This window comes from Miniopterus schreibersii (assembly GCF_964146895.1).
Source record: "Miniopterus schreibersii genome assembly, chromosome: 12".
Taxonomy (NCBI): Eukaryota; Metazoa; Chordata; class Mammalia; order Chiroptera; family Miniopteridae; genus Miniopterus; species Miniopterus schreibersii.
In genome coordinates, this window is record NC_138112.1 from 69,345,677 (window position 1) to 69,357,397 (window position 11,721).

At 51.7% G+C, this 11,721-nt stretch overlaps 1 protein-coding gene across 1 annotated transcript; it reads left to right on the plus strand.

Moving 5' to 3' along the window:
• Positions 1-8,061: 8,061 nt before the first annotated feature.
• LOC308565053 (archaemetzincin-2-like) lies at positions 8,062-8,981 on the plus strand (the record flags this gene model as incomplete). The annotated part of the gene is made up of 2 exons (XM_081153834.1): positions 8,062-8,263; positions 8,407-8,981. The coding sequence occupies 2 exons, from the start codon at positions 8,062-8,064 to the stop codon at positions 8,979-8,981; spliced, it is 777 nt and encodes a 258-aa protein (XP_081009960.1).
• Between the last annotated feature and the right edge of the window lie 2,740 nt (positions 8,982-11,721).

The window sequence follows — 11,721 nt, forward strand, 5'->3', positions numbered from 1 at the left end:
CTTCGTCGCCATCTAGGGTAAAACGCAGTATTGCAGCTCTGTCCGTGGACTACTTGGGACACGTTCAACAAACTGACAGCTGAGTAGTGTCCATTGTATGAACATCATCATTTGAGTTAATTCCAGCTTTTGGCAATTTCAGATAAATCTCCTATAAACATTTGTGTACGAGCCTGTGCGGACGTATGCTTTCTTTTTTCTGAAGATGTGGTATGGTAGGTGTATGCACAGTTTTAAAGAAATTTCCAAGCTATTTTTCAGAGCGGTTGCATCATTTGCACCCCCACCAACAATGTGTGAGAGTCCCAAGTTGCTCATGATCATTGCCATCATTTGGTGTGGTCATGTCTTTAAATATTAGCCATTCTAGTGAATATGTAGTGGTTTTAATTTGCATTTCTCTAATAACTAGTGACGTTGAGCATCTTTCCATGTGCTCACTTGCCATTTATATATGTATTTTTTGGTAAAGTGTCTATTCAGTTTTTTTAAATCCTCACCCAAGGATATGCTTGTTGATTTTTGGGAGGGGGTGGGGGGGAGAGAAAGAAAGAAAGAAACATCGATGTGAGAGAACATCGATTGGTTGCCTTTCATATGTGTCCTGACTGGGAATCAAACCTGAAACTTTTAGGTGTACGGAACAACGCTCCAACCAACTGAGCCACACTGGCCAGGGCTCTATTCAACTTTTTAAAACAATTTATCTTTATTGTTGAAAGTATTACAGATGTCCTTTTTTTCCTCCCCTTTGATCCCCTCCACCTCGCATCCCCCCCACCTCCAGTCCCTCCCCACACTCTTGTCCGTGCCCATGGGTTATGCATTTATGCGTATAAGTTCTCTGGTTAATCTCTCCCCACCCCGTCCCCCACCCCCGCCTTCCCTCTGAGACCCCTCAGTCTGGTCCATGCTTCTATGTCTCTGGAACTATTCAATTTTTTGCCAGTGTTTTTATGGGGTTTTTATCTTTCTAACTGTTGAGCTGTAAGGGTTTTTATATATACTAGATACAAGCCCTTTGTCAATGTTTGTTTTAAATATGTGTGCCTTTCATTTTGATTTTTTGTAGTTGTGTCTTTGAAGAGTAAAGTTTTTATTTTATTATTATTATTTTTTAAAGTTTTTAAAAAAACTGATTTTTGGAAAGCAGGAAGGACTAGAGGTCAGGAGACCAGGGCATGGAGGGAGTAAAATCCCTAGGCCAGGACTAAGGGAGAGAAGGGCTTTGAGAAAGGTCCCTGGAATCTGGTTTCAGGGCCGCAGGGATGGAGGTGCCACCCCCAAGGCAGAGCAGGGCAGGAAGGAGTGGGTTGGGGGGGCGGGGGGGGGGGGCAGGCGGCAGGTGAAGACAATGAGGTGAGTCCTGGACCATCAAGTTTGAGGATCCCAAGGGATGTCCGAGTGGAGATGTGTGGCAGGTGATCCAAATGAACAGGCTGGAGCCCAGGGATGGGCCTGGGCTGGATCTACGAGCTACCAGGCACCACCCAGATGGTGACATCAGAGTGGGCTAGCTGCCTGGGGACCGTGTGCAGGAAGGGACCTGGGGGGGCCTTTCTGGCTTCCCTGTGTAGTTCAGTCAGCTTTGGGCTGTTTCCTCTTCCTCCTGCCTCCTGAATGTAGATTTCATTCATTCATTCATTCATTCATTCATTCATTCATTCATTCATTCATTCACTCTTTCAACAAATTCTAACAGCAGGAGCTGGGCACAATCACAGGACCTGGGGATACTGAAATGAACCAGCCGTAAAAGTCTGCACCCTTGTGGAGTAAACACCTCGAGGGATGAACAAGTGACAAAAAAGAGAGTCATGGAGCAGGGAAGGTAAGGAAGCAGCATCTGGGTGGGGAGCTGGGAGATGGCAGGCAGAGAAGGCTTCTGGGCTGTAAGGCCATTAAGTTCAGTTCGCCCCCTTCTGTCCCTTCATCAGGAGCTTCCACACCCGATGGCGAAACCCGACTGCCCTCTGCTGGCGCAGCAGCCACTCGGGCCCGCCCACCCTCTGGAAGGTCCCCTGGGCTCCCCGAGGCCTGTGCTCCGGTTTCCGGTCCAACCCGGCTTAGTCTGACTGTGCGACCTGAGGCCATGCTGTGGTTCACTCAGCTAAAATAGGAGGACCATACCTTCCCCTACAGACGTGTGTGTACACGTGCGTGTGCCTGTCACAGTCCTAGTCACGCCCCCGGTGTTGCTACACACTTGCCTCACAGGAAGAGTGGCTCTTGCGAAGTGAGGCCGCATTTGGATAGTGACACCTTTTTCAGTCCAGTTACTCCCTTTTCCCTTGCCTGCTTCTTTCCTTCCTATTTATTTATCTTTTATTATTTTTAAAATATTTTTTTAAATTGCTTTTTAGAGAGAGAGGAAAGAAGAGGGAGAGAAACAGCAATGCAAGAGAGAAGCATCAATTGGCTGCCTCCTGCACACCCTACAGGGATTCAAGTCAGTAACCCTGGCATGTGCCCCCACTGGCAATTGAACCCGCAACCAATACATAGCCACATGGGCCAGGGCTATTTATTTATTATTATAAAATTTTAAAAAATTTATTGATTTGAGAGAGAGGAAGGGAGAAGAAGAGAGAGAGAGAAACATCGATTTGTTGTTCCACTTAGTTATGCATCATTGGTTGACTCCTGTATGTGCCCTGACTGGGGTTCAGACCCGAAACCCTGGCCATTCCGGACCTGCTCTAACTAACTGAGTTACCCGGCCAGGGCTTTCTCTTTTATTTTAATAAACTTTACTTTATAATGTTTTTAGACATACAGAAAAGTTACAAAAGTGGTCCAATGAGTTACAATGATTTTTTCTTTTACTGAGAATCACACCAAATGAATTTACTACTGCATGTGACATTTCAACATTATGGTTGTAGACAAAGAAATGCGTAGAGAACTCAGCACAACAGTTTGAAGCAATGGGAAGCAAATGGAATCAGGGACCACATTTGGTTGGACCAGAAGTGCTCTGCTTTGGATGGCAGTCCTGCCAAGCGAGAGGGTGGGCAGAGAGCAGACCAGAAGCAGGTGGCACTGGCCTTGCAAGCTAAGGACAGGGTCCGACTTCACACTGAGTGAAATGGGGGCTTTGGAGGGTCTTGAGCGGCATAGTCAGGTGACCCAACTTGCATTCCCTAAGGATCCCTCTGGTGGCTGCAAGGACAGTAGACTGCAGGGGGCAAAGGTAGAAGTGGGGAGACCAGTGAGGCGGCTGCTGCAGGGGCCCAGCCAAGAGAGGCTGGTGGCCTGGCAGTGGGGCGGTGATAGGGAGGGTGGGAAAAGAGGTGGAGGTGCCAGGTGTTTGGAGCCCCTGTGTGGGATGTGGAGGAAGCCTTGGGGTACCCTGGCTTCAGGCCTGGAGGGGTGGACTTGCCTTTGCTGCTGGGCGAGCCTGAGCAGGTTTATGGAGCTCAGGAGCTCAGTGTGGGGAGCCCGCTGTCCACCCAGGCGGAACTGCTGGGGCCGGTCTCAGGGAAGGACCCCGAGGTGAGGGGTGGGCGGGGGGATGCAGATGGCCTTTAAAGCCCTGGACTTTATAAGGTGACCTGGGGTGCTTGCCTTGGCTAGGCCACCTGCCCTGTGTCGGCTCATCTCAAAGCCCCTGACTGGTGGCACTGCCAACGAATGCCCAGCAAAAAGTATGGCCAGGACAGCAGCCTGGCAGCCCCTCAGTTCACACCCGAGTGCCCCTGCCCGCCCCAGCCCTCTACCCCCCTCCCTTTGCTCTCTGCTCTTCTTTCCCCTCCCCAACCCCATCCCTTCATTTTCCCACCAGGGAGGGAAACCCACACGCAGCCTTCGGGGAGCCCAGGCATCCCCAGAAGGTGGAGTCACAAGGGAGGGTCGCAAGGTGGCTCTGGCCTCTCCTGAGCCCCGGCTCCTGCCCCGGGCCTGCCTGGAACCTGGGACAATTGCCACGGTGGGGGCTAGCAAGCCTGAGAAGGGAGGTGACAGGGCACAGAGCAGAGAGGGTGAGGGGGTTCCACTGCTACCCTGAAGGCACTTTCCCCAGAGAAATGATGTGGGGGAGAGGTGGTGGTGGTGGAAGGAGTCAGCAGGTTTCCAGGCTAGCCCACTTCGAAGCTGAAATGGGTCCCCTGAGGACCTGGTATCCTGGGGAACCAGGCATTCCTGGTCCAGGCAACAGGCAGGCAAACAGGTGGTTGGAGCTGGACCCATTTCTGCCAGTGGAGCCAGGCCAGGGGGAGTCAATGCTGTCCCTCATCCGTCCACCCCACTAGACTGTCCCATCTGACTCGTTCAGTCACTTGTAGCAATAACATGAACGCCACCAATAGTCAGTAGCTGAGATTTGAAGAAGGGTGAAGGGATTAAGCAAAGAAAAAACAAAAAGACTCCCGGACACAGACAGCAGTGTGGTGATTGCCAGAGGGAAGGGGGGTAGGGGCCGTAGAGGGTATAGGGAGGGTAAATGGTGATGGAAGGAGGCTTGACTCGGGGTGGTGAACACAGTGCAATATACACATGATGGACTGTGCACTTGTACACCTGAAACCTGTATAATTTTATTAACCAGTGTCACCCCAATAAATTCAATTAAAAAAAATAGCTGTGCCCTAGCTGGTTTGGCTCAGTGGTTAGAACGCTGGCCCGGGGACAGAAGGGTCCCGGGTTTGATTCCAGCCAAGGGCATGTACCTTGGTTGCAGACTCCATCCCCAGCCCCGGTCAGGGTGCGTGTAGGAGGCAACCAATCAATGCATCTCTCCCACACTGGTCTCTCTCTCTCTCTCTCTCTCTCTCTCTCTCTCTGTCTCTGTCTCTGTCTCTCTCTCCACTCTCTCGGAAAAACAATGGAAAAAATATCTTCAAGTGAGAATTAAAAAAAAAAAAATAGCTGAGATTTGAACGCAGGCAGCCTGTCACACACCCACTCACACTCTTAACGCACACTCCCCTTGGGTGGGCGGGTGAGTGCGGGTGTGGGCCCGCCCGATGTCAGAGCGGACAGGGGCCTTGTCCCGTCCCCAGGGGGCACGTCGTCAGCCCTGGCTTCTGCTCATAGAGGCTGGGCGCCCGGCAGTTAGAACAAGGGCCACCGGGGCTGGGGTTAGGGTAGGTTTCCCGGAGGCAGTGCACCCAGCCCGCCCGTGCGGTCCCGCAGCCGCCCTCCTCCACACCGCCCCGCGTGTGGCCCCGCCTCGGGCCCCGCCTCGGGCCCCGCCTCTGCCCATCTGGCCCCGCCTCTGGGCCCCTCTGGCCCCGCCTCTGGCCCCCGCCCTCGTCCTGCCCCCGGCCCCCTGGCAGCGCCCGCCCTGCCCTCGCCTCTCGCTGCCCACCACGCCTGCGCCGGCCCCGCGGGGCTCCCCAGCGGGCACCCACAGCCCCTCCCTGCGGTCCTCCAGATAGTGCTTCACGCCTCCCCGCCCTTCCCCGGGCTGCCCCGCGGATGCCTGTGACCCGCGGTTCTGGCCGCGCCACCCTCAGCAGCCTGTTTCCTTCCGGATGGCCGACCTCCCCGACCCGGCCAGGGCCTCCCGCGGGCGGCCCGAGCCCTCCTGGCTTCGTCTTTCCCCCCTTAAACCAAGGGCTCCTTCCAGGCCTCCCCACAGGAATCATCTGCTGGCAAGATTTTTATCTGCAAACAAGCGTCATCAGATAAACCTGAAGCAGAGAAACCGGCGCGTGTCCTCACCGCAGGCCCTGCAGGCTGCCGGCGCGCGCGGAGCTCCCCGGGCCCGAAATGCTGAACACTGTGCTTGGGGAAGACTCTGCTGTATTTGGCTTTACTCTTTGAGGCAGGAGGCAAGCTCTGTTTAAAAAATCATCTCACTTGTTTACATAGAATACAACTGATGCCTTTTATGTGCGCAGGTTGATGAGTTCTGACAAATGTGCGTCCCCGTGTAACCTCCACAGCAGTCAAGACAGTGCAGCGGCCCCGAGTCTAGTCTGTTTCCCTCTCTGCTTTCCCTGAGGCCAGCAGCACACTGTCTTGGTTACTGGAGCTTTGGGGTAAGTTCTGAAATTGCGAAGAATAAGTCCTCTAGCTGTGTTCTTTCTCAAGACTGTTTTGGCTCTGCCGAATCCCTTGTAACTCCATGTGAATTTTCATTTTTTAAAATTTTATTTATTGATTTTAGAGAGGAAGTTGTGAGTACGCGCAACACAGTTTATTCTTGTATTATTTATTTATTATTATTATCATTAACCGACTTTTGCCCACTCCTATATATTCTGCTATGTTGGGTCTCCTTCACTTTCGAGGACTCGATCACATTGGGCCCACCTGGATAATCGAGGATACTCTATGGTGAGGTCAGCTGATTAGATTTAATTCCATCTTCAGCCTCAATTCCCCCTTTGTCCTGCAACACGTCCACAGGTTTTGAGAATTAGGTTGTGGTCGTTGTGTGTGGGGTCATTAGTCCGCCTCCCACAATAGGCCAGAATCAACCTTTTTCCCCCCGTATGAAGGCAACGTAGCTTTTACCTTGAAGTTATTCTCATGTTTTTGCAGACATTGAAATGTTTTCTTTAACTCTGAATATTTAGATGTCAGATGAAGCACGATTAAAATACTTTCTAAAATTAAATCTGGTTAACTGCCACATTAGCTCCACTGTTGTTTAATAGCAGCTTCTCTGTTTCATGACTTAAATCTCATAAAATAAGTAAAAGGACACAAATGACAGTTTTGGTAAGTTGTGAAAGGAAGACTATAAAAGTAACCACGTAAGTGTTCCTCGCTGCTCTTAGTAGAAGAATTTGGCCCCCTGTAAACAACACACTGGGAAGGGAAATGGAAGGCCTCTGGGAAGCAAAACCTCTTCCTCAAGAAATGCCATCCTCGCCCTCTCCTGGCAAAACTTAACAAATGACAGTATGGTAAGTTGTCCAGAAACAAAGCCTGGACCATTAGCAAGTAGCTCTTGGGAACTTGCAGTGTTGAGCACAGATATTTTCCCCTGAAGTCTTTGGATCCCTGTTAGCTTAAAGTTTCTATTTTATTGGAGCACAAGATACCACTACAGGCAAAAGACAGATGGAGGGAGGACTTTCCAAAACATGCATACATAATATACACATTTGTTGTGCATGTATGTAAATATATAAATAATGTGTTGACATATATGTATGTTAGTATACATATACATATGTATCATTTCATGTTTATAAATGTAATTTACACTCATTGTAAAAACTTCAAACATTACATCACAGAAATAAATATGTTGAACTATATGAAATTGCCAGTTATTTCACTATTTTTTAAAAACTATTTTTATTGATTTCAGAGAGAGGAAGGGAGAGGGAGAGAGAGAGAGACAGAAATATCAGTGATGAGTGAGTTGTCATCGATCGGCTGCCTCCTGCACGCCCCCCACTGGGGTCCGAGCCTACAACCCGGGCATGTGCCGCAATCTCCTGGATCCTAGGTCAATGCTCAACTGCTGAACCACGCCTGGCCAGGCTATTTCACTATTTTTAACTACAAACACAGCACTTTCATACTGTTCAACCTGGTAACATAGCAGCAGAGCTCCCTGTGGGCCCAGGTTCTGCGGGAAGCACTGGCATTTGGCGCACATCCCTCCAGGAGGGAGAGTAGCCTGTGCACGGTTACGGTTAGCGGAGTGATTACCACAGTGGTGGACACGGGTTCTTCCGCAGCCTGCTTTCTAAATGCTTCGGAGAGCCCAGCAAACCCTAGCACCGGTTGTGCTGCCTCCCTCTCGAGCCTGTCTCCTCATCTGTAGAGAGGGAACTAATGGCTCTGTGCCAGTTTTTAATTTATTGCCTCCCAGCTCCGAATTCATCATATGCGCCTGCTCTGCAAAAACGGATCTGGGGGGGCCGCGGTGGTAGGCGGGTGGTCGGGCGTCTTCCCGGCCTGGCAGGGTGCAGGGTGAAGACACCCCGCACAACACCTTCCCCACCGGCCCTGCCGTGTCCGTCCCTGGGAAACAAGCACTGCCGCAGGCGCGCCCTTCCTGAAGATGAAAAGAGTAGGGCACTCGGAACTGACACTTAGAACAGCTCTCATCTCGAACCCAGCGCTTGTGTCCCAGATGCTGCAGACCGGCGTCTGATGCACGAAGCTTTCCAACCAGCCAGTGATCTCTTTGCACCCATTTCCTTGCATTCTCAATGGGATTGGATCGCCTCCCATCCTGAGCCTCCCCAAGACTTTGAACAGTTTTTCAGTGATCCTACCAGAAAGACACCCTCTCCAGAGAAACGCATTATTTATATCCAGTGCATTGGATCTCTAGGAAACACCACAGTTATCAGTGAAGAGTATGTTAAGTGGCTCAAGGGCTACTGTGAAGCATTTTTCTATGGCTTGATAGTAAAACTGCCAGAACCGGTTCCTGTCTGCAACGGGGTGCTCCTTTAGAATCAGTGATAACAAAGAACCTACAGATACATGCAGGGCACATCCTGAAGTTCTTAAAACTGAAGAAACCTGAAGATGCCTTCTGTATTGTGGGGGTAACAATGATTGGTCTTTACCCCAGGGACTCCTGGAATTTTGTCTTTGGACAGGCCTCTTTGACAGACGGTGTGGGGATATTCAGCTTTGCCAGGTATGCCAGTGATTTTTACAGCTCAGGCTATCAGGGCAGAGTGAAGGCGTCGCAGAGGACATCTTCCAGCGGCTATTCGGTGTTTAACTGTCATACTCCTGCAGTGACTAGTGTTTTGCTGCTCCGGTCCTGTAAGACTTTAACCCACAAGATTGGACACATATTTGGACTTGGACACTGCCAGTGGCTGGCATGCCTAATGCAAGGCTCCAACCACTTGGAAGAAGCTGACCGGCGCCCCCTAGATCTGTGCCCTATCTGTTTATGCAAGTTGCAGTGCGCTATTCGCTTCAACACTGTAGGAAGATACAAAGCACTGGTGAGGTGGATTGATGATGAATCTGCTGACACACCCCAAGTCACCCCGGAACATCGTCGTGAGGAGAAAAGTGAATTTGCCCAAACCTGTGGAAGCCTTTAAGGAGTGGAAAGAATGGATAATAAGATGCCTTGCTGTTGTCCAAAGACAAGAACCTTCCACTAGGAGTAATTAAAAGAAATACTTGCACATTGTGGAAAAAACAAAAACAAAAAAACAAACGGATCTGGGTCCTTTAAATATTTTTCCTTGGCCAGGTGGCACAATGTTAAGTTTTGCCAGGAGAGGGCGCGGATGGCATTTCTTGAGGAAGAGGTTTTGCTTCCCAGATGTCTTCTATTTCCCTTCCCGTGTGTTGTTTACAGGGGGCCAAATTCTTCTACTAAGAGCAGTGAGGAACACTTACATGGTTATTTTTATAGTCTTCCTTTCACAGAGGAGGAAAAGGGGCCGAAGCGACTTGCGCAGGATCCCAGAGAAATGGAATTCAGACCGAGGCATCTGCCTCCAGGTTCTGCCTGCTTGACATCCTACTGTGTGTCCTCCGGAGTGACCCCAGGCCTGCCTGCCCCAGGTCATTCGTGGGTCATGGCAGGGCTTGCAGGACTGAGTGAACTCATTCTGGTGAGGGAGGCAGCAGGTGGCTCAGGCCCTGCCACTTCCTACTGCATGAGCTTTCAGATCCTCAGTTTCCTCATCTGTGAGATGGGGACAACACTGCCCCCCCCTCATGGGGCAGTAATGAGGAACTGGAATTATCCCCATTTACAGTGGATGGAATGGAGGCTCACAATGTGAGGGCACAAGGTGAGAGCTTGGGAAAGGGATGCTGTCCCCCTTCCTAAGATGGCAGCCTTGGTCCTGGCCAGTGTGGCTCAGTTGGTTGAGCTTTATCCCGTGCACGGAAAGGTCTCTGGTTCAATTTCTGGTCAGGGCACATATCCAGGTTGCAGGTTCAGTTCCCAGTTGGAGGCAACTGATGTTTCTCACATCAATGTTTCTCTCTCTTTCTCCCTCTCCCTTCCTCTCTCTCTAAAGTCAACAAAAACATTAAAAAAACCCACAAAAAACATGGCAGCCCCTCTGTGCCAGGTTCCGCTGTGGAAGTATGGTCAGTTAGCAGAGAATCGGTTGGGCAGCTCCCAACTCTGACTCTTCGTTTGTAACTATGCTTCCTGATGTGCTCTGCCCTGCGTGTCCTAGGCTTGGTGCCTGCCTCCCACTGTTCTGTGCACCGGGGACTCCCAGATCTGCCCCCAACCCAGTTGCCCTGCCCGCTGCACCTGTTTCCTCTACAGGCAAGGCCCCATACACTGCTCCTGCCTAACATTTGGAGGTGCTAAGAGAACGTGCCACTAACTAAGTGCCACACGTGAATCCTGTTTTTAGACCTTCCCCACCAACCATGACCTCTACCCCAAAGCATCACCCCACCCCAGTCTCTCCCTCCCCATCATGCCACACTCACAATCACAGCTCTTCAGTAGGACAAAGGTCTAGACTCCATATTCTGGCGTTTAAGACCTCTGCTCCCCTCCAGTGACAGGATGCTCCCCACCCCCTGTATTGCCAACTCCATGTTCGCAATGTTGTCAATGTCTTCCTATCAAAGCCGCACAGGAAGATCTGTAGTCATTATGTCTGTTCTGTCACAAGCAGCCAACACCGCGCCTGATCTTCCCTCTGCGTGACTGTGTCACACAGGCACTTGGGCAGGGAAAGGAAGAGTATGAATCTCTGCTGAATGGCTGTTCTGTGTCAAGTGAGGTGCAGGGCACCGTTCACCCCAATTTATAATGGGAAACTCAAGTTCCCAGAGGGCAAATGAGTTCCCACAACCAGTGAGAGGGGCTGAGGTAGGATTCAAACCAAGCTCTGCTGACTTTGGCATCCTTGCCCTTGAATCTGCTCCCAAAGGCATCCTAACCAGATGTTTCATAAGCAGTTCCAGGATCTTGCCCATACTCCATAGGGTGTGGCTGTGGGACTGTCCCTAACTGGGTCCCCCGAGACCCTACCTGCATAAGGGCCATTGCCTGTCCAGCCCCTCCTAGACATGGGGCTCTGTCCAGCTGAGGGGCTGGGTCCCCAGCCCTGTGACTGACATTTGAGCTGCTGACACCACTTTGCTGCTGATAGCCCCCAATTGTCGGGGCACTGCAGAGCCTGGAGGAGATGCTGGCCCTGGAGAGAGGCAGGACTGCTGGGCTCAGGAGAGCAGGGGCCCTGTCTGGCCCTTTTTTCTGGACTTGCTGGGCTGTTCCTCCACCCACTTCTACTTCCCGGGGGTCACTGCCGCTTCCCTCCCCACGTCCCCTCCCCTTGCCCCCGGGTTCCTGGACATCGCCTGGACCTTTGTTCCACTCTCTGGCCCCCACCCATGCTCCTCAGCCGCTGTCTCCTTGTGCCTGTCGCCTGGTCACTAGTCATTCCAACAACACTGCCACCTGCTGGGTCCTGGAGGCACCCACTGGCTGGTGGGGAAGAGTGTCTGGCTCGGGGACAATCGCTCTCCCCGTTTCTACCGCACTGATCCCTGCACCCCTTCTTGTCTGTCGACTTCCACTTCCAATGTCTCCCCGTCCCTCCTCTGTGCCTCGGTTTCCCCACCCTCTGTCCCTTCTCAAGCTCTCATTCTTGTCATAAGGCTGAGTGAGAGCCTGAGACTGTATTAGCACCCACATTTTAGACATAAGGACACAGGGGACTGGAGAGGTTGGGTGACCTGCCAGCGCCACGCAGCTAGTGACTGGCGGCGTCCAGTGAGCGCGCGCCCTCCGCCCTCCGCCCCCGCCCCGCCCCCCGCCGCCCACTTGCCCCGCCCACCCCAGGCCCCGCCCCC